Source organism: Porites lutea, chromosome 7, assembly GCF_958299795.1.
Source record: "Porites lutea chromosome 7, jaPorLute2.1, whole genome shotgun sequence".
NCBI lineage: Eukaryota > Metazoa > Cnidaria > Anthozoa > Scleractinia > Poritidae > Porites > Porites lutea.
In genome coordinates this window covers 2,107,618-2,134,873 of record NC_133207.1, presented here as the reverse complement: position 1 = coordinate 2,134,873, position 27,256 = coordinate 2,107,618, and the positions used below count along the sequence as shown (strand labels likewise).

General features: G+C 41.7%; 2 protein-coding genes and 2 pseudogenes across 2 annotated transcripts in view; 1 reads left to right on the top strand and 3 right to left on the bottom strand.

The window, feature by feature from the left end:
• Positions 1–2,881, top strand: part of LOC140942743 (axin interactor, dorsalization-associated protein-like) — a 46,060-nt gene extending 43,179 nt beyond the window's left edge. Inside the window, exons 9-10 of the mRNA XM_073391723.1 lie at positions 871–988; positions 1,494–2,881. Of these exons, the coding sequence (XP_073247824.1) occupies positions 871–988; positions 1,494–1,590 (215 nt within the window). The 3' untranslated portion in view covers positions 1,591–2,881. The remainder of the gene's footprint in view (positions 1–870; positions 989–1,493) is intronic.
• Positions 2,882–4,439: 1,558 nt separating this feature from the next.
• Positions 4,440–27,256, bottom strand: part of LOC140942740 (uncharacterized) — a 32,828-nt pseudogene continuing 10,011 nt past the window's right edge.
• Positions 19,395–27,256, bottom strand: part of LOC140943457 (uncharacterized) — a 53,798-nt pseudogene continuing 45,936 nt past the window's right edge.
• On the bottom strand, positions 23,167–26,744 carry LOC140943210 (uncharacterized; the record flags this gene model as incomplete). The annotated part of the gene is made up of 2 exons (XM_073392279.1): positions 25,842–26,744; positions 23,167–25,370 (listed from the first exon to the last, which is right to left on the bottom strand). Coding segments are annotated over exons 1-2 (3,033 nt in total), but the record flags the coding sequence as incomplete, so codon positions are not given.

Here is a 27,256-nt window from a genome sequence, read left to right as displayed (position 1 = left end):
AAAAATAACTAGTTTTCAAAAATTCCAATCATGAAGTGGCTGATGTGTTAAATATCACAACAAACGCAGCAGTAACACAACAAAGCAGCGGTAAACATTCGCGCGTAACAATTCAATGTGATTGTTTTTCCAGCTCAAAGACTTCGGAGAAGCCAATGACAACGCGTGCTGTTACCAAATGACCATGAGATTTTTTGCTTTCAACACAAAATGCTGTATCAAAATATCGCGTAAAATCTTAAAAATAGTCAGATCGTTTTAAAGTAAGGGAGACATAAGTATAACACTGACCAAAAGAGATTACCAAAAGAGATGGCCTCTTGATCAAACCAATTGACGACGGAAAGAAGTTTTAAAAAGACAAACCAACTACCGCACCCCTTCTGACAGTCAGACTATACTTGTGAATGAGCACATAACTATTCAAGGTTAACCTGCGTAGCAGGCGCCGGTCTTGTAAGGGCGAACGGAGAAATTTCGTGGAAGCGCGCGCACTAGGGAGAGTAGACTGCGTCTTTTCTCTTAAGATCCGTCGTGTTCTCAGACATGGTGCGTTTTGGCACAGAGAACGCTTTAAGCCAAAAAGGGACTGGGGCGAGACGAGAAAATACTTATTTTTCTTCCGTCTCGGGCTTACGCCCTCGTTTCCCGCGACTCGCGCGTCCTACCCTAGCGACTTTCAAGAAAATAAGAGACTGCTCGCAGTCTGTACGGAGAGCGTAAAACCTAACCACAAAACTTAACCAACGCTTTCTACGCAGGCTTATTCCAGGCTAACGCACGTGTCTTTCTTTCGAGACGTTGAAATGATAAGAAAATCTTTTTCCTCATAATTATTTTTTTTTGTTCTGTCCTGTCTTTCGTTCGAAGGTACAGCGATATTTTTCGAATTCAAGCACTACAAACCCAAAAAAGACATCGTGAGTACGAGCTGTTTCGCATTCATAGAACAGGATGAGTTCAAGCCGGGTCCCGCCTGCATAGAACTGTAAGTAGACAGGCTTTGTTTATAAACGGCGAAGTTTTTTATTTTTTGTGGGTCTACTGGTTCCGTGTGCAACGACTACCCCCTCATTAGGGCTCACGAAATACGCGAGCGCGCGTGAGATTCGCTGCCCGCGATGACAGGCTACACGCGGTGGAAGGAGAGAAATGAGAGACCTTCGTTTTCTCTTTTTCCTCTGTCTCGCCAACGAGTGTCTCTCTTTCCTGTTTTTGCTGTGTCTCCTGTGTCTCGCGGCGATTTTCACCGGCGCTCGCGTACTTTGTACATCCTATTATCCCTGAGAAAATCTGTTCCAGAAGTTTAGATTGTGGACAGTGGCGCGAAATCCACCTCTCGCCGCCCCATCTCTTCTAACTTCTCTTTGTGCACTGCACACTCTCAATCCCTGGAAAAGGCTGTCTCCGAAGGTAGTCAAGGACCGCTCGTATTTTACTGAATCTGCTAGCTTTCAATTAACAAAGCTAACCGGATTAACCTGTTCTTTTAGGTATCAGAAGCCAACAGACTTTCACCGCAAGAGGTTAAATCTTTTGACGCAAAAACCGCTTTATCTTCATGTGACACTCAACATTCTTGATGATTAGCTCTCAAAACCGTTGCACAGAAAGCGATTAAACATGCCACAGCACTCCAAGGAGTCATTTAGGATATTATTGATACTTCTGGTTAGAAAGAACCAAGTAATTCAGCTCTGAAAATGGCTTTTAGACATTATTCTTAAACTTAACGTGTAATAGAGCATTACAGTTACACGAAACTGAAAACTATACCTTAGAGATTATTTTACTTTGTAAATACATTACAAAAACGTGAACAATAGCAGAGATTTTAAAGAAATTATAGCAGTAGTTTATATTGGGGAAGGGTTAGTAGTTATACGAAGTAGATATTTTTAAAAGAACTTTTTCGGTTGTGGCACCTATAGCTAGGAGTTCATCAAACAATTTTCTTGACTGTTGCTCAAGAGATTACATTTATTATACAGTGGAATCCCCACATTTCCAACCCTCAAAGTAACACAGCACTGGATTAGCTCGGAAAACTAGGGTAAAAGAACAGTGTTTATCTAGGATCGGCAAACAAGTCCATAGAATTTCTACTCAGTTGCCTATAAAGTATAAATTGCTGGTGGGGTAAACTCGTAGGTGACTTAAATAGTGACCTATTGCTTCTTTAAAACGTATAATACGTCTGAGTAGCCTACTTGTTTATTATGCTAACTCTGTAAATAAATAAATGAATGAATAAATAAATAACATGGAAGGGCGTAAAATAACGTTTCCAAACGTCAGAATTCCACTGTATTCCTCACAATTTAAAAAGAGGGGTGTAACACTGATATTAAGGCTCTGCTGATCTACTTTCCACCTAATTACCACAGATTGACATGATTCGATAGTTATAATTATAAAAAGAATAAACGGCTTGACATAGAATTTTTGCAAGTAGGTTTATTTTAACACAGGTGCGTATGCAGTTAGAGAAATGAGCCTGTTAACTGTACGGCTGTGTAGATTACATGAGTTTTATTGGGTAAATTTATTTGCCTTTAAATTATCTTTATAGATCGTTGTTGGTCACGTGGTCAGCAGCTTTGCAAATTGCTTGGAATAAAAGAAAGATTAACATGTGAAAGCAGTTCAATTCCCAAAGAATTTTTTTGGTACACAAACATGGCCGCTGATTCATTGTTTTGTACACAAATATGGCCGCCGTGACGTCATGTGAAAACGATTTACTTAAAGCTGATTAAAGTTTCAGGCATACACTCAAAGTAGTAGAGTAACTTTAAATGAAACTAAGCCGTTATCGTTCTGTTTTTCTTTGATTCCAATGTCTTTTTTTGTAGAGTTTTAAAGTAAAACTGAAAATTCGTCACTTTAATAGCTTATTTAAGGCAGAGGGGTATTCAAATGTTTCTCCAGCCTGCGAACAAGCTATCCATCAGTGGGCGAGTGAAACAAGCCGCGCAAGCGAGCGGCGAAGTTCGCTCACGCGTCTCCTCTTTTGTGCCGCTCGCACATGTACTTTTCAGATAGAGTGATTTTCGTATGACCTTGACCTCGGTACGTGTTCGTTATTTGTTTTATCAGCCAATGGATGAAAAGACCAGAACATGGCTTCTTCGTTTTCCCGCCAAAGAAACCATAATATGGAGAGGGCATAGCTCGATTGGCCAATCGTGTTGCAGTATGACGTCAAAGCGAAGTATCGGTTGATTTCTAGAAAGTTCTCGGGAATGAAGTATTTTCACCCACGCGCGTTTGTATCCGTTCGATAAACCAATGAAATCGCTCTTTCCACTCGTTTGCTGTTTCTGTTTTGTTCCCGCGTTCTTATTTCAAGGTCATCCGAAAATTGCTGTAATAAGTTACATTGTTTTCCTTTCATCTGTGTATGTTTAATTCGTCTTTTCTCCCAATGGATTCCACGAACTCGAATGTTCATTTTCGTCTCGATGTTTTACTCCATCCCAGACTCTTCTCTTTTGTAATAAACGCCGCTGACACGTGCAAATATGCTACAAAGGAAACACGTGCGTTTTGCGCAATGAACGATCATGTCGAACGTTCAGTTTTAAGGTCAATCAAAACAAAAAAAGGGCGGATTAAGAGCCTTTTTTTCCAGGCAAGAAAGTTTTTAACTCATATCCCAGTTACATGTAAGTCATTGCGCATTTAAAAAATTCATTAAAGATAAATTTTCATTCTCGTTCGACATACTCACTGTTTTCAGTTTTGAATTTTTTTTTCAAGTGTAAGTTTTTTTTAGTCACAACTGTACTGTCAAAAAGGGAATTTAGTATCAAAAATCACAACGGTATTACTGCGTGGCAAATCGGCTGTGTTTTATCAATAGCGGGACTGAAATAAAAGTAACAAACTGAAGATGACGTATAAACGTAGCAATGTTTTAACACTTAAAAGCTTTTTACTTTTTCTTTTGAAATAGATGCTCCCAACATTATAAGCTGTGCTCCTAAAATTTTCAGCTGTGCACCTAAAATTTCGGCAGTACGCCCAAAAATTTACATCTAGTAGCACAAGTGCTTCCAAACTCAAATTTAAACTTTAAGCCCTGTTGGCGGAATCCGGATTCCCAGAAAATTTTTACTTATGGAATCCGGAGTCCTGAGTTTTGAAATCCGGAATACAGATCAAGGAATCCGGAATCCCAATAACAATCGGAATCCAGAATTCTACAGTTTTACAGAAAAATACTGGAATCCAGTACTTGGAATCCGGAATCCACATCGTGGAATCCAGAATCCAAGACTGTGCCGGATTATTCCCTTACATGGGGTGAAGGATGAGTATCTATAATTATATACATACTCAGATATACTCACTGAAAAGCTATGACGTAAATTTTCTTATTACATAAATCTTTGAGCCCCAGGCTTTAAGGTCTACTAACTATTTTTCAATGTCACTGTTGGGGAGGTCATTTTGTTTATCGATGCCAGTTTAGCCTGGGACCAGGATCCGCAGTGGGGAAAAAGGAGAAAAAACTCGGCGAGCGAAGCGAGCCGAGAGGTAGTCTGAGGAGAGGAAAATGTGGCGCCGCCCTTTCCCCCTCCCCAGGCCACCGCTCGGCTCGCTTCTTTCGCCGATATTTTTCCTATTTGACCCCGTTTTTTGCCTTTTTCCCCCACTGCGGAGCCTGGTCCAGGGCTGATGACAGTTACGCTATTACACACAATCTATCACGCTATTACGCACTTTCTCTTTGTTCTTTTCACTTTTCTAAACTTTCGCTGGGCGTCTTGAGTGATCTTGACCTGCCTGTAGCTGTCAGCGGTTTTTGCATGTTCTTCCCCAAACAGTTTAAGACGGATAGCTAATACCCGCTGGTGAGATTGTAGAGCTGCGCTGTAGTCATGCATGTTGTATTGTGTTACACCGAGTTGCCTGTAGCTGTCAGCAGTGCTTTCATGTTCCTCTCCAAATAGTTTAATATGGATAGCTAGTGCATGCTGATGAGATTGTAGAGCTGCGTTATAGTCATTCATGTTGTGTTGTGTTACACCGAGTTGCCTGTAGCTGTCAGCAGTGCTTTCATGTTCCTTTCCAAATAGTTTAATACGGATAGCCAGTGCGCGCTGGTGAGATTGCAGAGCTGCACTGTAGTCACCCATTTTGTTTTGTGTTACACCGAGTTCCCTGTAGCTGTTAGCAGTGCTTTCATGTTCCTCTCCAAATAGTTTAATAAGGATGGCCAAAGCGCGCTGGTCAGATTGTAGAGCCGCGTTGTAGTCATCAATGTTGTGTTGTGTTACACCGAGTTGCCTGTAGCTGTCAGCAGTGCTTTCATGTTCTTCTCCAAACAGTTTAAGACAGATAGCTATATCTAGTGCATGCTGCTCAGATTGTAGAGCGGCACTGTAGTCATCCATGTTGTATAGTGTTACACCGAGTTGGCTGTAGCTGTCAGCAGTGCTTTGATGTTCCTCTCCAAATAGTTTAATACGGATAGCTAGTGCATGCTGGTGAGATTGTAGAGCTGCGCTGTCGTCATCCATGTTGTTTTGTGTTACACCGAGTTAGCTGTAGCTGTCAGCAGTGCTGTCATGTTCCTCTCCAAATAGTTTAATACGGATAGCTAGTGCATGCTGGTGGGATTGTAGAGCTGCACTGTAGTCACGCATGTTGTGTTGTGTTACACCGAGTTGGCTGTAGCTGTCAGCAGTGCTTTCATGTTCCTCTCCAAAAAGTTTAATACGGATAGCTAGTGCATGCTGGTAAGATTGTAGAGCTGCGGTGTAGTCATCCATATTGTTTTGTGTTACACCGAGTTGGCTGTAGCTGTCAGCAGTGCTTTCATGTTCCTCTCCAAATAGTTTAATACGGATAGCTAGTGCATGCTGGTGGGATTGTAGAGCTGCGGTGTAGTCACGCATGTTGTGTTGTGTTACACCGAGTTGGCTGTAGCTGTCAGCAGTGCTTTCATGTTCCTCTCCAAAAAGTTTAATACGGATAGCTAGTGCATGCTGGTAAGATTGTAGAGCTGCGGTGTAGTCATCCATATTGTTTTGTGTTACACCGAGTTGGCTGTAGCTGTCAGCAGTGCTTTCATGTTCCTCTCCAAATAGTTTAATACGGATAGCTAGTGCATGCTGGTGGGATTGTAGAGCTGCGTTGTAGTCATGCATGTTGTGTTGTGTTACACCAAGTTGCCTGTAGCTGTCAGCAGTGCTTTCATGTTCTTCTCCAAAGGACTTTGTTGCTGTGCTTAGCGCTCGCTTGTATGACTGAAGAGCTTCCGAATAGATTCCTCTGTTGTTGTAAACTATACCCAGATTTAAGTAGCAGTCTACAAGCGCTTTAATTTGTATTTGACCATGACCGCCAAAGTCGTGACTTTTGGGAAAAGTTTCTTTGCATTGCTTGAGTGTTTTTTCATGATAATTTATTCTTGACCGAAAAAGTTTTTCAGGGTCTTCACTATTCCAACTCCACAGCAGCTCAGCCACAGTTGTGTGAAACGCTAGCAATCCAATTGAAGGTGTAACATCTTTTTCGAGGCACTCTAACATTTGAAGAACCAAGTGGCTTGTATTTTGTTTTGTTTTAGTGTCAGCGAAAAACTTTGTAGCTTCACCTAAGAGACAGACAAATTGGAATTCGAAAGGTTGATTCAGCAAAATGTTTGAGTCCTTTTCAAACTGCATTTCATTGGTAGTTTTTTGTGCTTTGCTTTTCATCGGAGGAATAATAAGCAGCTTGCAATCTCCTACTGCAGAGGACAGAGGTAGTGATTTGTCATAGTAGTAACTGGCGTTGTAGAAGTCATTTAGGGACTGATAATAACAAACGAGGATCTGAAGAATAAGAAACTTTAGAAATAACGACTCTGGGTCGTTGCAAGTCTCCAGTGATGAAAGCGCCTGCTGTAGGCAGTGGACTCCACTCTTCGTTTCTTCTGCTGTAAGGTGACAGATTCCTAAATAGCAGAAGGATTTGCCTTTTTCCTGATTAGAAACAAGGGACGATGCTGCTTGCAGAACTTTCACTTCAGATAGAAGATGATTCGTCTGTCCTTTTCTTCCCCAGGTTACTTGAGCGAAAGCTTTGGAAGAAAAGAGTTGCCTGTGGTATTTTTCATTTCCATGCAGACTGGCTGCTTTTATGGAGGCATCGTATATGTGATGAAAGTTTTTACTTTCCCTCACGGTCCAAAAAAGCGAGTCAAGAAACAACTCTCCCTTGACCAAAATTTCAAAGACAGTGTCAGCTGTTTTGGAGTCAAAACATCCCTCTACTAGGCTTTGAATAATGCTGTCCTTTTCCTCATAAAATGCAATATATGCATCCATGGAATGTCCGGTGAGAAATTTGTTATTTAGTTTATCAAAGTACGAGACATAGAATGCCTTCAAACGACTCCTTGCATCGAGAATCGTCTTGTTCATCTCAGTGTCTCCTTTCTCTCTCGAAAATTATTGCAATAGTTTGTGCATTGTGAAAGTCCCCGGTTTAGACCCTGAATCAATCAGTGACTTCCTCCGAAGGTTTTGTAACATTCTTTTGGCTTCAAAACTACTTTTGGTTCCTAAAACGGCCTCAGCGACCTCAGTAGTGAAGTTCTCAGGGAGAATGCTCAAAGAAATTAGTGCTGCTTGATCTTTTGCAGTTAGTCTCTGGAAAGAGGAGTCAAAAATGTCCAACATACTCCCAATACTTCCTGTAGAGGACGCCTTGAAATCATCTAGAAAATGGCTTGGTAAAGAATTATCTTCAGAAATCAAAGAACACATTAATTTTATGGCCAAAGGAACTTGTCCGCAGATATGCGCGACTTCTATGCAGTCCGCAGCGCTCGCATTTGGGAGTAACTCATGAATTAGAGATTGTGTAGAGGCTTTATCCAATGTTCTTATTCTCACGCCTTGATGGCCTTGAAAAGAGATGTTCATAAACTCAAGAGACTCTCTCGTGGTTACAATGCATGTCATCCTTGGGTTTTGCCTGAGTATTTCTTCAAGAAGTTGCATGACCTCTTTCTTCACTTTTGGGCAACCACTTTCTAACAAATCATCGGCATTATCAAGGATAAATAGAGACTGTTTTGATATTTCGCTGAATAGTTGGCAAATTTCATCGTCAAGGGACAGACCCCGATCGGACGGTTGATTGTTGATGGTTGGTTGCCTTAGAAGGCAAAAAAACTTTGAAGTCAGATCTGCTTTTGACTGAAGTCCCCGTAATGAGACCCAATAGACAGGTAGCCCTTGAGACTGGAGGGCGTGTCCCACTGCAATTGCAACTGATGTTTTTCCGAACCCAGGTGAACCCCAGATCGACACCAGTCGGGTAGATTCGGAAGTTATGTGTCCGATGATGCCTTCAACCTCGCTCTGTCGCCCAGTGAAATTAGGAACCATTGAAGGAAGGGAGGCTCTTATTGGCTTCATACCTTTTATATACGGTGAAAGAAGAAAAGTAAAAATAATGAGGTAACATGCGCAAAAATATATATACTACGTATACCTATCGATAGAGTGGCAACGAGCAAATCATGCGTATTTAATTTTGCATAGGAATGGAATCCCTTTTTTCCAACATTTGACAGTTTCTTGGTCTGTTTCCAAGGTCGTTCCATGTTGCAAGGATTAGTAAGGCGTTATGCATCTATCAAGGTTCCGGAGAAAAGTCGGTTCTCAGACTCCTGTGGCTCTAGATCTACGAACCTGCCATATAAAAGTTTGACGTGTCATGAGGGATTTTTTTATTTAAAGAATAAAATCGGCTTTGCAGAGGAAACGATTGGTATAATACTTAGGGGGGAAACATAAGCTTAAACATGCGATGATCGTTTCTCTTACCGGTCCGGCAGCAAAATTACTGTCGGTTCGGTGTCACTTGGTAAATAAATCTTTGTGGGGTCTAATCATTTAAATCTCCTTTGAAATTTCCCGAGGCTTTTTGTTACCCGTTGAAACTAATGATTCGCTGCGCTGCTGTTTGAAATGTTTTCAAGGAAATGTGATGTGATGTACGGCTCGTCGGTATTTTATTTTCATTTTGTTATAAACTCGGCCAGGCCAGGTTTCTGAAAAATAGCGTTGTTTTCTTTTCCTCGTTCGCTTCAGGCTTGTTATTCTTTTTTAGTCTTATTTTTTCCTTTGCGGGTTAGATTTTTGCCCCAACATCAGATTTTACAAGAGAAGCGACTATATTCTTCGTATCAAGCTTTCCTTATCTCCTCATGTAATCTGACCTTTTTAGTGGTGAGAATTGCTTGTTGTTTTACAAGCTTCTCTTCGTTAAAACTGCGCCGGGCATTAATGGCCCCCAAAATTAAGACAATGCATAAAGTACTCATTTTTGTTGACTGCCGGGGCGCGGGCCAGGTTTGACAAATAAATTTCAGTAAATAAATACAGGAAGTCGCGACGGCGGGCTTGTGTGACTGACCACATTCAACTTCTGCATCAGGATCAACCCGCGCCGCCAAGGTGGGCCGTGATTGGTTGACAACTGTCACACCACTTGGTCTTAGTGGAATCTACATAACATCAGGAGTCAATTTAATAAAACCTTTACATCAAGTGTAACTATTGCTGTTAGACTCTAAAACAATGACTACACTTTTTAAATTACATGACGTAAAAGTTTCATTAAATTGATCCCAGGTTACGAGTTACGAATTACGGGTTACACTTTTTGAAGCTCGATCGAGAATTTTTCTGCTTATTGCAACCCAGTCTTGCGCGGCTCTATTCTCCTGCCTAGATACAAATATCCGGATTTTTTTAAAGATATTTAGAAGATTTTGAGATATTTAGAAAGTCTCATGATATTTAGGAAAAAATTGTGATATTTAGAATTTTGTTACGAAAAAAGTACTGAAATCATGTTTTTTCTAGGAAGTTACTTCAATGCCAGGAGCCTATCAAATGGAGCCTCCATCTCCCATACAAGCCCTTGGAGTCAACCCTTTCCCGAGTAGATTTATAATTAGAACGGTTCCCAGGGGAGACTTCGCGCGCGAACGGTAGGAAGAGCCAATCACAACAACGAAATGACACTGCTATTGTACTTCATCGAACAACAGGAAATTCGGTGTTGACAGGCCAAACACAATCATAAGCTAGTGAAACGTGAGCGTTAGCGTTTTCATCCCTCAGAGATTTTCTTTCTTTTCTTTCTAGTGGGTAGATTATACTGTGGAGAGTTTTACACTGTGACTATGTTAATCTTCATTTTGGTTGCTTGTCTCACAGTTAATAGAGGCCATGAAGCTGGTCTGTTACATGCATAATGATTAACTACTACCTGCAGTCTGTAGTTCTGACAGGATTCGTTTTCTTTAGCCATTTTTTTAGAGCGATAAGGTTCTTATTTCGGCTAAATGACGCAATATTAATCAAATTTCTAGTTGTTCAAGGCTTTTTTTTCCGAAATGCGTTTATCTGAATAAATACTTGTAGTCCTTGTGGTTGTTTTGTCCATCAGCTAGTGTGATGATTCCCTGCTATGTTTTGTAACGCCGGGCCCAGCCATTGTTTTCTCGCAAAAAAGTGATCCACAGATGCGAATTTGGAGGAAAGAATTAAGCCTAAACTTTTGTATTAACTGCTGAGAATTGCCCTGTTAGTCAGTCATAATTCTTTTGGCGCAGATACAATCCATTTTGCTTTTCTTGAGATAAGTGGGTCTTTGGACTGGAGCGCGATGTCACAAATTCCTCCGTTAGCAAATTATTGACGGTCGAGCAACTGTTGTCTTCTGTTCAACTTTTCAAGTGCCAGTTTTATCAGGCAACTCTCAAGGTGATACAAGTCAGTTGTAAAGGAAGACCGCAATTTCTCAAATTTCGGAACTGAAGCATTCCTCGTTAGTTGCTATTTAGGTCATCGCTTTTGCATGCGGTGCTTAACTGGCGAAACCCACGGTGATGACAAAAATCAAATGATCCTGGCACCTTTTCGGCGCTGATCATCGAATCGAAAAGTTCCAAATCGTCCACAGAACGCTTAATCATCGACTCTTTTCAAGGTGCATGCTTAAATGTGGGATGTAAAGCGGCAAAAAAAACAAAACAAAATAAAAACACTCGCAAAGATAACCTTTCCGTGACCCTCAGTTCGCTGCCTTTGTCCCATCGCTTCATGCTCAGTCTCAGTCGGGTAATTCATTAACTTTAATTTCATGATACCCAGATCCCAGCAGCTGTAAAATTGTAAAAATGGACGTATAGTAAAAAAGGAAAACGGTCGAAGGACGGGCTAATGAGTTCGACTTCATCCAACTTCATTTTTTTCACGGTGACATACGAGACTCACGGAAATATGACACTTTTCGCGGGAAACAAGCCGTTCTATTTATAAATCTACTCGGGAAAGGGTTGACTCAAGAAATTAATGGAGATGGAGGCTCCATTTGATGGGCTCCTGTCAATGCTCATTAGGGCATGGGCATTTCAGTGACAGAAATTCAAACAAATCTTCACATATAGGCCTGTTGTCATCAGATTCAGCAATATTCTCCTCTATAATATGTGCCATGTGGCTAATGTTCAACAAAATGGCTGAAATTGGTCTTGCCATTTTAGATAACCGGCTATTTTTTGTGTTTTTACTGTATTATTTATGAAATGGAGCCAGATATTTTTGAGATATTTAGAACATTTTCGAGATATTTAGAAAAAAAATCGGGAATTTTCGGAAACGTATTTAGGCGATTTTTCGTGATGTAAATGTAAATGTAAATATCTTATTATCCACTCCCCACAGGGCTTTTCAGGGATAATTTACAACACTGGTTGGGGGACTTCGCCAGACTGCTTAAGGTGCAGTTTACAAGTACTGAAGGAATGAGTGATGATGCCCCCATAAATGGGTGTGAAAGTGAGATAGACCACTACACCGGGCACTACGTGCCCTACTCTTTACGAAGAGTGTGTGGGTTCTTTAACGTCCCACAGATTTATTACATGTGCAAGGGCTTGTGAGACGGGGCCTACGGTTTATCGTCCTTATCCGAGAACTGACTAGAAAGTCTAACCATTTGCAGATGTTATTACAAAGGCAGCACTTTCTCCTCAGTTATTTAAAGACCCTGAGTGTTGGTCCGGCCGGGGTTTGAACCTACGGCCATCCGCTCAGCAGACCGGCGCTCTCCCAACTGATCTAGGCAGGATCTAGGCCTACGCCTCGCCATCCTCGCGTTTCGCTCGGATGGCTCGTTGGCAACAAGACATTCTTAAAAGATATTGTCACGTTGGTCATGGAAGATAGAAATGCTTTGGGAATCGTTTAGTTATGACCAAAGTCCGTTTCTCTTTAGAAGTAGATGCAGGATTACCCATTTTACAGGTAAAAAGAGCCACTAGGGTCATCCTTTGGCTGCCTACTATTGACCTTTCAATAAACTATGTAGGTATGTACTGCAGTCAAAGTTGAACTCCCCCATGAATTAGATTATTTCAGTACTGTTTCTTAACCATCTGAATCAGTGGGCTGAATAAAAAGCAACACTCAATACAATCATTGTTAAGACATCCATTTGCACCTCATCCAGTCTTTTCCGTGTTTTTTCAGGGTTAGAAGACGAAACGAAGAGTGAATCTAAAAACGAGGTAGTCTGAAATCAATTCGGAAGCTACGCTTGGAAAGTAACTGGTACACGACCTTCCGGGTCATTCTAGTGGGAAATTAGCGTGAGAAACGGAAAATCGTCCTTTTTTCCCGGTCCGAGGTTCCAAGTGGAAGATCGTGTTCCATTATTTCTCCAAACCAATCTTTGATAGCTGTTTCATGCAGGCTTTCTCAGTAAATTAGAATGATTTGTGGTAATGGTAACTGCCAATCGGAACGGAATTTATCCTTCTTGAGATTTGCTTAGCATTCGCCCAAACCGAAATCTGACCGGTTTCCTGGAGTCCTAAATTCAGCGTTTCACGTTTCGAGTAGACGATTATTCAATATCTTACCTGAATTGTTAGGTTGATTATCACATTCGTCTTGTCCTACTTTTAACTTGTCTATCTTCTTTTCCAACCTTGTAATGTCTTCTTTGCTGGCAGTATCCAATTCGACTTTTTGCTTTAAATTGTTGATGTCTGAACTTACACACTCCAGACCTTTAGCTTCTTGTGCTTTTAACATGGCGATGTCGTGTTTTGTAGCAGTGTTGTCTGCCGCTTGTTTCATGGCCGATGACAGGTTTCTTAGATCGCTAATATCTGAACTTACACTCTCAAGAATCATGGTGTAGTGTTGCGTGTTCGTATCATGACGTTGATCTTGTGCTTCTTTTAATGCGTTTATCTTTTTTTCTAACACTAAAACGATATTTGCAGCATCTTCTTCTTTTGTCTGCTTTATGGAATTTAATAAAGCTTTTAGCTCACTGACGTCTGAGCTCACCTCCTCAAGACATTTGATGTACGCCCGCGTCTCGTCTCGGATTGTTGCTTCCAATTTACGAACTTCATTTGTGGGAAAGTCTGACTCCGTCAAACTACCAAGTGCGTCAATTGAGGCTGTCGGGACACCAAGGGCTTGAAACGCGGCTTTGGCATAATTCACGCGCTGTTCAAACGTCGCCTTGTCCATCTCAGAACTGGTAGAGTGACAGAGCGAATTTCTAAGAAGACGAAGCTGATCAATCGCAAGTGCAGTGGTCTCCGTCATATTTCCACCCGGGCTGACCACACATGCGTGGAAACTACCATAAGGTACTGCACAGGGCTTCACGTACAAATCATTTAGTGTGGTGAAGGAACCTGTACTGGCTGGTGGGGCAAAGGACCTCGCAAATATAGTAGCCTGAAACAGACTAGTACAATCCCATTCGTTGTAGGACTGAAGAACAGGAACTTTAGTCTTCTTGCCACTTTTTGCTTCTTCAGAGTCGAACATTTTTCTGACAGCAGTGGAATCATCCCAGAGCTGGAAACCAGGGCGATGTCCATAGGTGTTGTCCCACATGGTTTTAAAGGTCTGCCGTAAGGCTTTGGGGAATTCATTTAACACTAAGGACGAAAACTTAAAGAAATTTAATTGTTCGTCACTAAACGGCTGCAGTGCTGTCATCTCCACTTAGAAAACGCAGTAGGTGAAGGAACTAAAATTGATAAAAGAAAGAAATTATCAACAATTAAACTCAACTCTATTTCATTTTCCAAAATTGCTTTTTTCTTCTGTATATTTCGCGATCACGTGTTTTTCGGTGACCCCATACGAGTTGGGACGGCAAAACCAGATAGCCTTAACATTTTCCTGCTATCAGGGATCAAAGAAAATTGTCTACGTAAAATACTTTAAGAGTAACTGACAGACAAACAAAATGCCGGCTGAAATTAAATTAACTGACATGCAGTGGGGGCCTCACGAGGTACTTTATAATTAGGAAGTCTTGGGAACAGATATCTTGTTGGTCCCCTGGAAACCTTAGCCTATACTAGACCTGCTATCCTGCCCTGTTTCACTATCTTTTTCATCTATCGACGCCGTTTTTTCCTATCAAACTGACTCGCGGCTAAATATAAATTGCCAATCCTATTTTTCAGTTAATTGTCAATTCCAGGTTTTCCTAGTCTAAACTAAAGTCTTCGATTAGCCTTGGTAGCTGGCGGAATCGTCACGACAGCACACTTAAGGCATTGAGTTGCGAATTTTGGTGCGAGAGAATGGCGGCTTCGCTGCGAAAACCTCCTCGCATGTTTATCCTCAATCAATGGGTCAGTTTTCTCGAAAATGATACCCTATTCTAGACACACACTTTCTGATTTCTACACCCTATCCCAGACTATACTGCTTGAAAAGCACAGTCTCACAGCGGCACATACCTATATACCCCATTTATGAAAGTAGCAACCTCTGTGGTGAGGGCTCTATCTTAAGTTAAGTTGGGCCAAAATGAACAGGTGGATGCGTAATGCATAATTTATTTTTGCAATAAATCTAGACGTTTCGTTAATTTATTTTGCAAACTACTATACAGCAGTTGTTCTTTTTGGTACATGACGGTCTGCTTTCCTCATCATCTTCTCTAAGAAAAGAACTTTTATAAACAAAGTTACGGTTAAAAGTCAAAGAAACCGGTACAATGCGTCATTCGATTTCATGATAAATCAAAGGGAAGGAGGAGCAAGAATTTCTATTTAAATCAGTTATACCGTAAGGCTTTAAATTTAAATTACACTTGGGCTACAGATAATCTAATCCCTTTGTGTTATTAGGAAATTCACTATATATACGGCTGCGAATATGTCACTGCTGACTCATCATAGAAGTTGATTAGTGGCGCTGTTATAATCAAACCCTATCGAAACGGAGTTATTTCCTTAAACATTCAGCATGAATTGAACTTAACCTGCACGCAAAAACGAAGTAAAAAGCCGCTTTTACCCACTGATCACGTTTGCTCCAATAAAATCGATATTGAACCGCTTAAAGTAATTTGTATTTCGAGATATCGTAATTGTTGTCGCAGTCAAATTTTGCTTCGTCGGTAAAACTGTCGAAACAGCTTTACTTTTTTCCGCATGCCTCTGTACGGAAAATATCTTTCCGTACCAAACTTGTATCTACTGAGTTGATAATGTGAGCGTGAACATCACTCTGTTATTAGAATTCATAATTCCAACAAAGTTTACCTTTAAGACATCAACTCTTCGTTAGATGCTCACCGTGTCAGGTATCAGCCTCAAGATTGTCAAATTCTTTAACCAAGCACGAATAACAACAGTACACAATCACAAATGCCGATATCTCTTTACCATGTTTGTGAACAGCGCCCAAAAGATCTGATGCTCAAGATTTGTGAGACAGGGAACAGAAAATTCAGCAAACCGCGATGACGTCAGAGACCGCAGAGGCAATTTGGGCCCATTGTGTTGTGTATTGCGCGCGATCAGTGAAGGTGAACCGCGGAAGTGGACTTGACCCGGAGCTCATGGGTTAACGTTCCTAACCGTGACCGACAGACGGGTATTATGAATTTGCTCCTAGAACAACGCGCAGTCGAGATGAGTAGAGACAGTAGACGAGGCCAGAGCAAGCGAGACATTTCAGCCGACGGTCTGCGACAATTATTAAACAAACGTTAAAACTACGACCATATATTGTAGGCTACAGATTATAAGCCTGGGCTTATGCAACTTCCTAAGTGGTTCTCGGAGGGCTTACAACCAGAATAGGAAAAAGTGTTTCGAAACATGCTTTAAAGGGTGCTGAGCAACATTCGTTTTACTGGTTTTTAATTAAGTCTAAAAACGTCATAATCGATCGAATTTATTTCAACGCGAAATGTATCCTGAAAGTAAAGCAGTATTTCACAATAAAGGTTTAGTTATATCCGAGAGTTGATAATTAGAAACAAGAAATAAACTTATTGTGTCGGAATCACGTTACAAATTTTCTGTTTGAAGTAGTACAGAGTTCTTGGAAAGTGATTATGACTTTCTCTCTCGAAAAAAAAAAAACGAAACAAAACAAAACTGGCGGGGGTGGCCTTACATCCGGAAGGGGGTTATAATCGGGTGTATTTCTTTGTAGCAGATAGGATTATAACTGAGAGAGCTTAGAAGCAGCAGATTATGGTCTGGAGTAACGAGTTGCAGCAACATTATAATCAAGAAAGCGGAAATTAAGTTTGACCACGGAAAAAGAAAAATATCAGGGACGACAACCAAATTTGATTCCCAGCCGATAGGAGACTGGGCATGAGTTTGCCCTGCAGGAATCTGGTCTGCGTGCGGCCATCTTGCAAGATTCGAAGTTTAAGCAATAATCTCGCATCTGTACCCCTTTATTCGTTACATTGAAGCAAAAATATTTCGCGTAATTGCTCATCGATCGATTTTCTCTGCTAAAGATCTTCGTTAAAACTTTGACTGCGAAAACGATCACTTTGGAGGTAAGTTCTATATTTTTGGTGACACGTACGTTCAGATTAAAGATTTTTACAACTGAGTTAGTTTATGTAAACCAGAGGGGATGAACCGTACCTATTTTTTTAACGTCCCAGTAATACCATGGTAAGGATGTTTCATTTCCGTGCATATTTTAGCTCACTTACTCGTTTTAAGGCCCGGGGGGGGGGGGGGGGGGGGGGGGAGGAAGAGAGTACTCAACAAATGTTTTATACGGGGAGGCTCCGCCCCGAGATCCAACTCCTTACCCTTTTATAAACCATTTTTCATGTAAAAGGTACCCCTTTCATTTACCTTCTTTTGACAAATGGTATCACTTTCACAGACCTTATTTAGAACTTCGCATCCACTTTAACTACTGTAGCTGCACTGTCTTTTGAATATAATAGGGATTAATCACAGAAAAAGAACGTTTTCTAGACTTTTTAAAGCCATAAAATTCATCTGTTAGCCTTTTTAGTTGCTAATTTATATAGTTCAACTAGTTAAATCCCTACCCTTTAATATACCTGAAGCCAGAAAAAGATACCCCTTTTGGGTGGAGCCGCCCTGTGTAAGCCATCATAGGGAGTAGCCCCCCCCCCCCCACGGGGTTAAGGCTTATAAGAGACTTTGGTTAGATTTCCATACAACTCCCATACATTTACTATGCATGCAGCAATTTCATACTATTTTACACATACATTTAACACAAACCGGCCAGAATGCATTGATTTTAATTTAGTCTTGGCTTTATAAAGCAGTTCGTCTAAGGCAAAAAGTATTCGATCACCATTCTGTTTCTGATTCTGTTTTACTAATCGGTAACGCTTATTGTATATTACTATTGAACAAACCGACAGTAAGGAATCTCCTAATTCGCCCCTACGGCTCAGTCACTTCAATTGTGCGTTTTTTGGGGAGGGTCCAAGATTAAACTGTTTTTTTTTTTTCGCAGATTTTCTGGATTAGTTACGACAACAGAAAAAACAAATTCCGAAATAGGATTCTTCCAAACAAGAAGAGACGTCGATAACGTATTGTCCACTCATGTATAATTAAGAAGAGATGATTTTGGCACTTGCTTAACATACAAAACTGTTCTCCCAGTGAGAAATATGGTCGAGAGTAACAAGGGACTTCTTGACGTATATTTGTTAATTTACCATTACATTTTTTTTTTATCTTGCGATCCAATAGTTATATTTCCTTGCACTGATTAAACTTTTGCAACAAGAAACTGAATCGCTGTCGTTGCTTTGCAGCCGAGGGAGGGTCGTTGTTGCCAAGGATACCATATCAAGAGCGATTTCATCGTTTTGTTGTGCGAATTGACCGGATCGGTCTAAAAGATGCGCATGTTCACCTAAATCCTTTCATCACTGTCTCTGTTAAAGGTACTGATAAACCTTTTCGCTCTTAGATAACTGACATTTACAATCATGCATGGGAAGTGCGAACATTGCGATATTGTGAAGTGTGCGTTATACTGCGTTTTTCGTTATCGAACGTGTGAAACGAGCATGAATTGCTTGCAAGATTGAACTCAGTTCCTCTACTAGAAAAGGGGCGGGCTTGCATTCTATAGAGCGTGAAATTTTGTCAGCCAGGAAAACGTCTTCGTCTTTGTCACCGGCCAGTATGTTATCTTCTGAGCAAGAATGGAGTGAACCTAAAGCATTAATACCGTTCACCTGTGAAGGGAAAGCGCCCGTGAAGGAAGCAAGCTGATATTACCAGATCATTTCTTTTCTCCGCCAACTATTTTTTTTCCTTAACTATCCTGTCCCTGAAAAGAGGCGCTTAATTGAAATATTCACCTTCACTAGACCGTGTCAGAGAGAGACTGAGGCTGAGACTGAGACTGCGTGAGCACTCTTTCTTTTTCTTCAGATTTCGTGACGGTTCACTGCGAGACACCAGAAATGACGTACAACACAAAAATTGGAAAGGAAAAATACTAACTGATGAGATGGATTACAATAATTCGTCCCGGCGGTTTAGGCCTGAGGTTCAAGGGTCATGGACTTATCTATCAAATGCGACTTCCTGGCCTTACGAACTGAGTCACGTGAAAAATGAATTTTCTCCAGTGCGATTAACTACTAAGATACTGAGATATACTCACTGAAAAGCTATGACGTAAATTTTCATATTACATGAATCTTTGAGCCCCAGGCTTTAAGCTCTACTAACTATTTCTCAATGTCTATTTTAAGGGGCAGTGTCATTGTTGGGGAGGTCATTTTGTTTATCGATGCCAGTTTATCCCGGGACTAGGCTCCGCCGTGGGGGAAAAGGAGAAAAAAATCGGCGAGCGAAGCGAGCCGAGAGGTAGTCTGAGGAGAGGAAAAGGGCGGGGCCGCCATTTCCCCTTCCCCAGGTTACCCCTCGGCTCGCTTCTTTCGCCGATATTTTTGCTATTTGACCCCGTTTTTTGCCTTTTTCCTCCACTGTGGACCCTGGTCCCAGGTTAATGACAGTTACGCTATGAAACTTGAGAAATTACCTTTGAATGACAAAATCACAGCTTCGTGTCTACAACACATCATATCAATCGTTACAAACCACAAAATTGAACTTTGAAAACCTTTTAGGTCAACAAGTTTTCCAAAACCACAATAAAAATCTGTTTTACTCTTCTTCAAGTTTATCAATCCATGCTGTCTTTTGTAATTGTTGTATCATTTATACTTTCTTCTAACTGTGTTTGAGGGGTTATTTTAAAGTTTTACTTGATAAGGTACCCTGGGTACCAGAGGTTTTTCCTCGCGTGCAGCGAGGAGCTTCGTCGGCCACAGGCCGAAGACACGAGCGTGACCGAACCCAAAAACCGCGCCCTGGCAAATAGAGTATCAATTTACTGACAGGGCTGGGGGGAAGTGTAGCTTTGACTTGGTTAATGCGCTAACCCCCGCCCCCCCCCCCGACCCACCCATCATACTTTTAGACATGAAGAATCACTTAACTTTAAAATGTTCTATTCATATTTTTCTAATTTTCTCTATCTTCTTTTTACTTCAGTTTCTCCACTTTCGCTGGGCGTCTTGAGTGATCTTGACTTGCCTGTAGCTATCAGCGGTTTTTGCATGTTCTTCCCCAAACAGGTTAATACGGATAGCTAATGCCCGCTGGTGAGATTGTAAAGCTGCGCTGTAGTCATGCATCTTGTATTGTGTTACACCGAGTTGCCTGTAGCTGTCAGCAGTACTTTGATGTTCCTCTCCAAATAGTTTAATACGGGTAGCTAGTGCATGCTGGTGAGATTGTAGAGCTGCACTGTAGTCATGCATGTTGTATCGTGTTACACCGAGTGCCCTGTGGCTGTCAGCAGTGCTTTCATGTTCCTCTCCAAATAGTTTAATATGGATAGCCGATTCGCGCTGGTGAGATTGTAGAGCTGCGTTGTAGTCATCCATGTTGTGTTGTGTTACACCGAGTACGCTGTAGCTGTCAGCAGTGCTTTCATGTTCCTCTCCAAATAGTTTAATACGGATAGCCAATGCGCGCTGGTGAGATTGCAGAGCTGCGCTGTCGTCATGCATTTTACTTTGTGTTTTACCGAGTTCGCTGTAGCTGTCTGCAGTGCTTTCATGTTCCTCTCCAAATAGTTTAATATGGATAGCCAATGCGCGCTGGAGAGATTGTAGAGCTGCGTTGTAGTCATCCATGTTGTATCGTGTTACACCGAGTGCCCTGTGGCTGTCAGCAGTGCTTTCATGTTCCTCTCCAAATAGTTTAATACGGATAGCCAATGCTCGCTGGTGAGATTGTAGAGCTGCGTTGTAGTCATCCATGTTGTGTTGTGTTACACCGAGTTCGCTGTAGCTGTCAGCAGTGCTTTCATGTTCCTCTCCAAATAGTTTAATACGGATAGCCAATGCGCGCTGCTAAGATTGCAGAGCTGCGCTGTCGTCATCCATTTTACTTTGTGTTTTACCGAGTTCGCTGTAGCTGTCAGCAGTGCTTTCATGTTCCTCTCCAAATAGTTTAATACGGATAGCCAATGCGCGCTGGTAAGATTGCAGAGCTGCGTTGAAGTCATCCATGCTGTGTTGTGTTACACCGAGTTCCCTGTAGCTGTCAGCAGTGTTTTCATGTTCCTCTCCAAATAGTTTAATACGGATAGCCAATGCTCGCTGGTGAGATTGTAGAGCCGCGTTGTAGTCATGCATGTTGTTTTGTGTTTTACCGAGTTCGCTGTAGCTGTCAGCAGTGCTTTCATGTTCCTCTCCAAATAGTTTAATACGGATAGCCAATGCTCGCTGGTGAGATTGTAGAGCTGCGTTGTAGTCACCCATGTTGTGTTGTGTTACACCGAGTTCCCTGTAGCTGTCAGCAGTGTTTTCATGTTCCTCTCCAAATAGTTTAATACGGATAGCCAATGCTCGCTGGTGAGATTGTAGAGCTGCGTTGTAGTCATACATGTTGTGTTGTGTTACACCGAGTTCGCTGTAGCTGTCAGCAGTGTTTTCATGTTCCTCTCCAAATAGTTTAATACGGATAGCCAATGCGCACTGGCGAGATTGTAGAGCTGCGCTGTAGTCATGCATGATGTGTTGTGTTACACCGAGTTCGCTGTAGCTGTCAGCAGTGTTTTCATGTTCCTCTCCAAATAGTTTAATACGGATAGCCAATGCGCGCTGGTGAGATTGCAGAGCTGCGCTGTCGTCATCCATTTCAATTTGTGTTCTACCGAGTTCGCTGTAGCTGTCAGCAGTGTTTTCATGTTCCTCTCCAAATAGTTTAATACGGATAGCCAATGCGCACTGGTGAGATTGTAGAGCTGCGCTGTATTTATGCATGTTGTGTTGTGTTACACCGAGTGCCCTGTAGCTGTCAGCAGTGTTTTCATGTTCCTCTCCAAATAGTTTAATACGGATAGCCAATGCGCGCTGGTAAGATTGCAGAGCTGCGCGGTCGTCATCCATTTCATTTTGTGTTTTACCGAGTTCGCTGTAGCTGTCAGCAGTGTTTTCATGTTCCTCTCCAAATAGTTTAATACGGATAGCCAATGCTCGCTGGTGAGATTGTAGAGCTGCGTTGTAGTCATACATGTTGTGTTGTGTTACACCGAGTTCGCTGTAGCTGTCAGCAGTGTTTTCATGTTCCTCTCCAAATAGTTTAATACGGATAGCCAATGCGCACTGGCGAGATTGTAGAGCTGCGCTGTAGTCATGCATGATGTGTTGTGTTACACCGAGTTCGCTGTAGCTGTCAGCAGTGTTTTCATGTTCCTCTCCAAATAGTTTAATACGGATAGCCAATGCGCGCTGGTGAGATTGCAGAGCTGCGCTGTCGTCATCCATTTCAATTTGTGTTCTACCGAGTTCGCTGTAGCTGTCAGCAGTGTTTTCATGTTCCTCTCCAAATAGTTTAATACGGATAGCCAATGCGCACTGGTGAGATTGTAGAGCTGCGCTGTATTTATGCATGTTGTGTTGTGTTACACCGAGTGCCCTGTAGCTGTCAGCAGTGTTTTCATGTTCCTCTCCAAATAGTTTAATACGGATAGCCAATGCGCGCTGGTAAGATTGCAGAGCTGCGCGGTCGTCATCCATTTTATTTTGTGTTACACCGAGTTCGCTGTAGCTGTCAGCAGTGTTTTCATGTTCCTCTCCAAATAGTTTAATACGGATAGCCAATGCGCGCTGGTGAGATTGCAGAGCTGCGCTGTCGTCATCCATTTCATTTTGTGTTTTACCGAGTTCGCTGTAGCTGTCTGCAGTGCTTTCATGTTCCTCTCCAAATAGTTTAATACGGATAGCCAATGCTCGCTGGTGAGATTGTAGAGCTGCGTTGTAGTCATCCATGTTGTGTTGTGTTACACCGAGTTCCCTGTAGCTGTCAGCAGTGTTTTCATGTTCCTCTCCAAATAGTTTAATACGGATAGCCAATGCGCGCTGGTAAGATTGCAGAGCTGCGCTGTCGTCATGCATTTCACTTTGTGTTTTACCGAGTTCGCTGTAGCTGTCTGCAGTGCTTTCATGTTCCTCTCCAAATAGTTTAATACGGATAGCCAATGCTCGCTGGTGAGATTGTAGAGCTGCGTTGTAGTCATCCATGTTGTGTTGTGTTACACCGAGTTCGCTGTAGCTGTCAGCAGTGCTTTCATGTTCCTCTCCAAATAGTTTAATACGGATAGCCAATGCGCGCTGGTGAGATTGCAGAGCTGCGTTGTAGTCATACATGTTGTGTTGTGTTACACCGAGTTCGCTGTAGCTGTGAGCAGTGATTTCATGTTCTTCTCCAAAGGACTTTATTGCTGTGCTTAGCGCTCGCTTGCATGACTCAAGAGCTTCCGAATAGATTCCTCTGTTGTTGTAAACTGTACCCAGGTTTAAGTGGCAGTCCACAAGCGCTTTAATTTGTATTTGACCATAACCTCCAAAGTCGTGATTTTTGGGGAAGGTTTCTTTGCATTGCTTGAGTGTTTTTTCATGATAATTTATTCTTGACGAAAATAGTTTTTCAGGGTCTTCACCATTCCAATTCCACAGCAGCATTACCACAGCTGGGTGAAAAGTTAGCAAACCAACTGAAGGTGTAAGATCTTTTTCGAGGCACTCTAACATTTGAAGAACCAAGTGGCTTGCATTTTGTTTGGTTTTAGTGTCAGCGAAAAACTTTGTAGCTTCACTTAAGAGCCACACAAATTGCAATTCGAAAGGTTGATTCAGCAAAATGTTTGAGTCCTTTTCAAACCGCATTTCATTGGTAGTTTTTTTTCCTTTGCTTTTCATCGGCGGAATAATAAGCAGCTTGCAATCTCCTACTGCAGAGGACAGAGGTAGTGATTTGTCATAGTAGTAACTGGCGTTGTAGAAGTCATTTAGGGACTGATAATAACAAACGAGGATCTGAAGAATAAGAAACTTTAGAAATAAGGACTCTGGCTCGTTGCAAGTCTCCAGTGATGACAGCGCCTGCTGTAGGCAGTGGACTCCACTCTTCGTTTCTTCTGCTGTGAGATAACAGATTCCTAAATAGCAGAAGGATTTGCCTTTTTCCTGATTAGAAACAAGGGACGATGCTGCTTGCAGAACTTTCACTTCAGAGAGAAGATGATTCGTCTGTCCTTTTCTTCCCCAGGTTACTTGAGCGAAAGCTTTTGAAGTAAGTAGCTGCCTGTGGTATTTTTCATTTCCATGCAGGTTCGCTGCTTTTATGGCGGCATCGTATATGTCATCAAAGTTTTTCGCTTCACTTTCGGTCCAAAACAGCGAGTCAAGAAACAACTCTCCCTTGACCAATGTGTCAAAGACAGTGTCAGCTGTTTTGGAGTCAAGGCATCCCTCTACTAGGCTTTCAATAATGCTCTCCTTATCCTCATAAAATGCAATATATGCATCCATGGAATGCCCAGTGAGAAATTGTTCATTTAGCTGATCAAAGTGTGAGACATAGAATGCATTCAAACGACCCTTTGCATTGAGAATCGTCTCTTTCATATCAGTGTCTCCTTTCTCTCTTGAAAATGATTGCAAGAGTTTGTGCATCGTGAAAGCCCCGGGTTTAGAGCTTAAATCAATCAGTGACTTCCTCCGAAGACTTTGTAACATTTTTGTGGCTTCGACAGCGGTTTTCGTACCTAAAACGGCTGCAGCGACGTCTGTACTGAAATTCTCGGGGAAAATGCTTAAAGAAATTAATGCTTGTTGTTCCTGCTCAGATAGTCTCTGGAATGAGGAATCAAAGACGAACTTTAATCGATGACTGGTCGGATAATCCTCATTGTCCAACATTTTGACGATACTTTCTGAGGAAGATGTCATGAAATTATCCAGAAAATGGCGCGGTGAAGCACTGTGTTCAGATATCAAAGAACACATCAATTTCATGGCTAAAGGAACTTGTCCGCAGAGTTGTGCGATTTTCCTGCAGTCTGCAACACTAGCATGTGGAAGTAACTCATGAATTAGCGTTTGAGCTGAGGCTTCACGCAATTTTCCTATTCTTAAACCTCTATGGCCTTGAAAATAGACGTTCATAAACTCAAGGGACTGTCTTGTGGTAACAATGAATGTCACCCTTGGACTTTGCCTAAGAATTTCTTGAAGAAGTTGCATGACCTCTTCCTTCACTTTTGGCCTGCCACTTTCTAACAAATCATCAGCATTATCTAGGATGAATGCAGATTGTTTTGATATTTCACTGAATAGTTGGCAAATCTCATCATCAACAGATAGACGCTTATCGGACGGTTGTTTATCTTGAATGGTTGGCTGCGTTAGAAGACTAAGAATCTTTGAAGTCAGACCCGCCTTTGACTGAAGTCCTCGCAATGAAACCCAGTAAACAGGCAGCCCTTGAGTCTGAAGAGCGTGTCCCACTGCAATTGCAACCGACGTTTTTCCGAATCCAGGTGAACCCCAGATCGACACAAGTCGGGTGGATTCGGAAGTGACATGTCCAATGATCTCTTCAACTTCGCTCTGTCGCCCAGTGAAATTGGGAACCATTGAAGGAAGGTAGGCTCTTGAGAGCGATGGTCTCATACCTTTAATGATGAGAAAAGACGAAAAGTGAAAAAGAAATCAGTTAAAATCTTCAAAAATAAAGATATAAATAAGTCAGATTTAACCCGTCATTCAATGTACAAATGATATTCTTTCAGTGAATTCAAATCCCTAAATTTTATATTTATACGAAACCTGATGATTTAGGAAAAGAGTTTGGTTATGACTTCGGCATTCCTTCATCTGTTTAAATAAAGGAAGCTTATAGTTATTTTTTTCCATACATAACAAAACCTTGAGAAAGATATTTCTCAGGCAATATCTGGCAGACTGCTGAAAAGAAAAAATTTGAGAACTTCCCAACAGGAGTCAACAGATGCTGTACCACTGAGCTACAGAAGACTCGTAGGTACAAACTGACTGAATTAACGAGTCCTGCAATTGAAATTTGCTTACTATTTGTCCAAACCGTAAACTGAGCCTTCGGCTGGAACAGTTTCTAAAAATCTTACCTGAATTGTCAGGTAGACTATCATGTTCGTCTCTTCCTACTTTCAATTCATCAATCTTTTTTTCCAACATAGTGATGTCTTCTTTGCTGGCATTATCCACCTTAACTTGTTGCTTTAAATCATTGATGTCTGAACTCAAACTCTCCAGACCTTCCCTGAAGTCCTCGAGACATTTGATGTACGCCCGAGTCTCGTCTCGGATTCTTGCTTCCAATTTTCGAACTTCATTTGTGGGAAAGTCTGACTCCGTCAAACCACCAAGTGCGTCAATTAAAGCTGTCGGGACACCAAGGGCTTGAAACGCGTCTCTGGCGTAATTCACGCGCTGGTCAAACGTCGCTTTGTCCATCTCACTACTTATGGAGTGACAAAGCGAATTTCTAAGAAGGCGGAGCTGGTCAATCGCAAGTGCAAAGGTCTCCGCCATGTTTCCACTCGGGCTGACCACACATGCGTGAAAACTACCATAAGGTACTGCACGGGGCTTCACATACAAATCACTTAGTGTGGTGAAGGAGCCTGTACTGGCTGGCGGGGCAAAGGACCGCGCAAATATAGTAGCCTGGAACAGGTTGGTACAATCCCATTCGTTGTAGGACTGAAGAACAGGAACTTTAGTCTTCTTGCCACTTTTTGCTTCTTCAGAGTCGAACATATTTCTGACAGCTGTGGAATCATCCCAGAGCTGGAAACCAGGGCGATGTCCATAGGTGTTGTCCCACATGGTTTTAAAGGTCTGTCGTAAGGCTTTGGGGAATTCATTTAACACTAAGGACGAGAACTTAAAGAAATTTAATTGTTCGTCTTTGAACGGCTGCAGCGCTGTCATCTCCACTTAGAAAACGCAGTAGGTGAAGGAACTAAAATTGATGAAAGAAAGAAATTATCAACAATTAAACTCAACTCCCCTTCATTCCAAAAAATTGCATTTTTCTTCAGTGTATTTCGGGATCGCATGCTTTTCGGCGACCCTATACGAGTTGGGACGTCACAACCAGATAGCCTTAACATAACATTGTCCTGCTACCAGAGGGAGAAAATTGTCTACGCGAGAAATGCTTCAAGAGTAACTGACAGACAAACAGAAATCCGGTTTAAATCAAATAAACTGACTTTCAGTGGGGGCCTGGTGGGGTACTTTATAATTTTAGTTTTGGGCAGGGATATGTAGCTGGTCCCCTGGAAACCTTAGCCTATACTAGACCTGCTACCCTGTTTCACTATATTTCCCATCTATCGACGCTTTGTTTCCTATCAAACTGACTCGCGGCTAAATTTGAATTTGCCAATCTTATTTTTCAGTTAATTGTCAATTCCCGGTTTCCCTAGTCTAAACTAAAATCTTCGATTAGCATTGGCAGCTGGTGGAATCGTCACGTCAGCGCGCACTGAGGCAGGGAGTTGCGAATTCACGC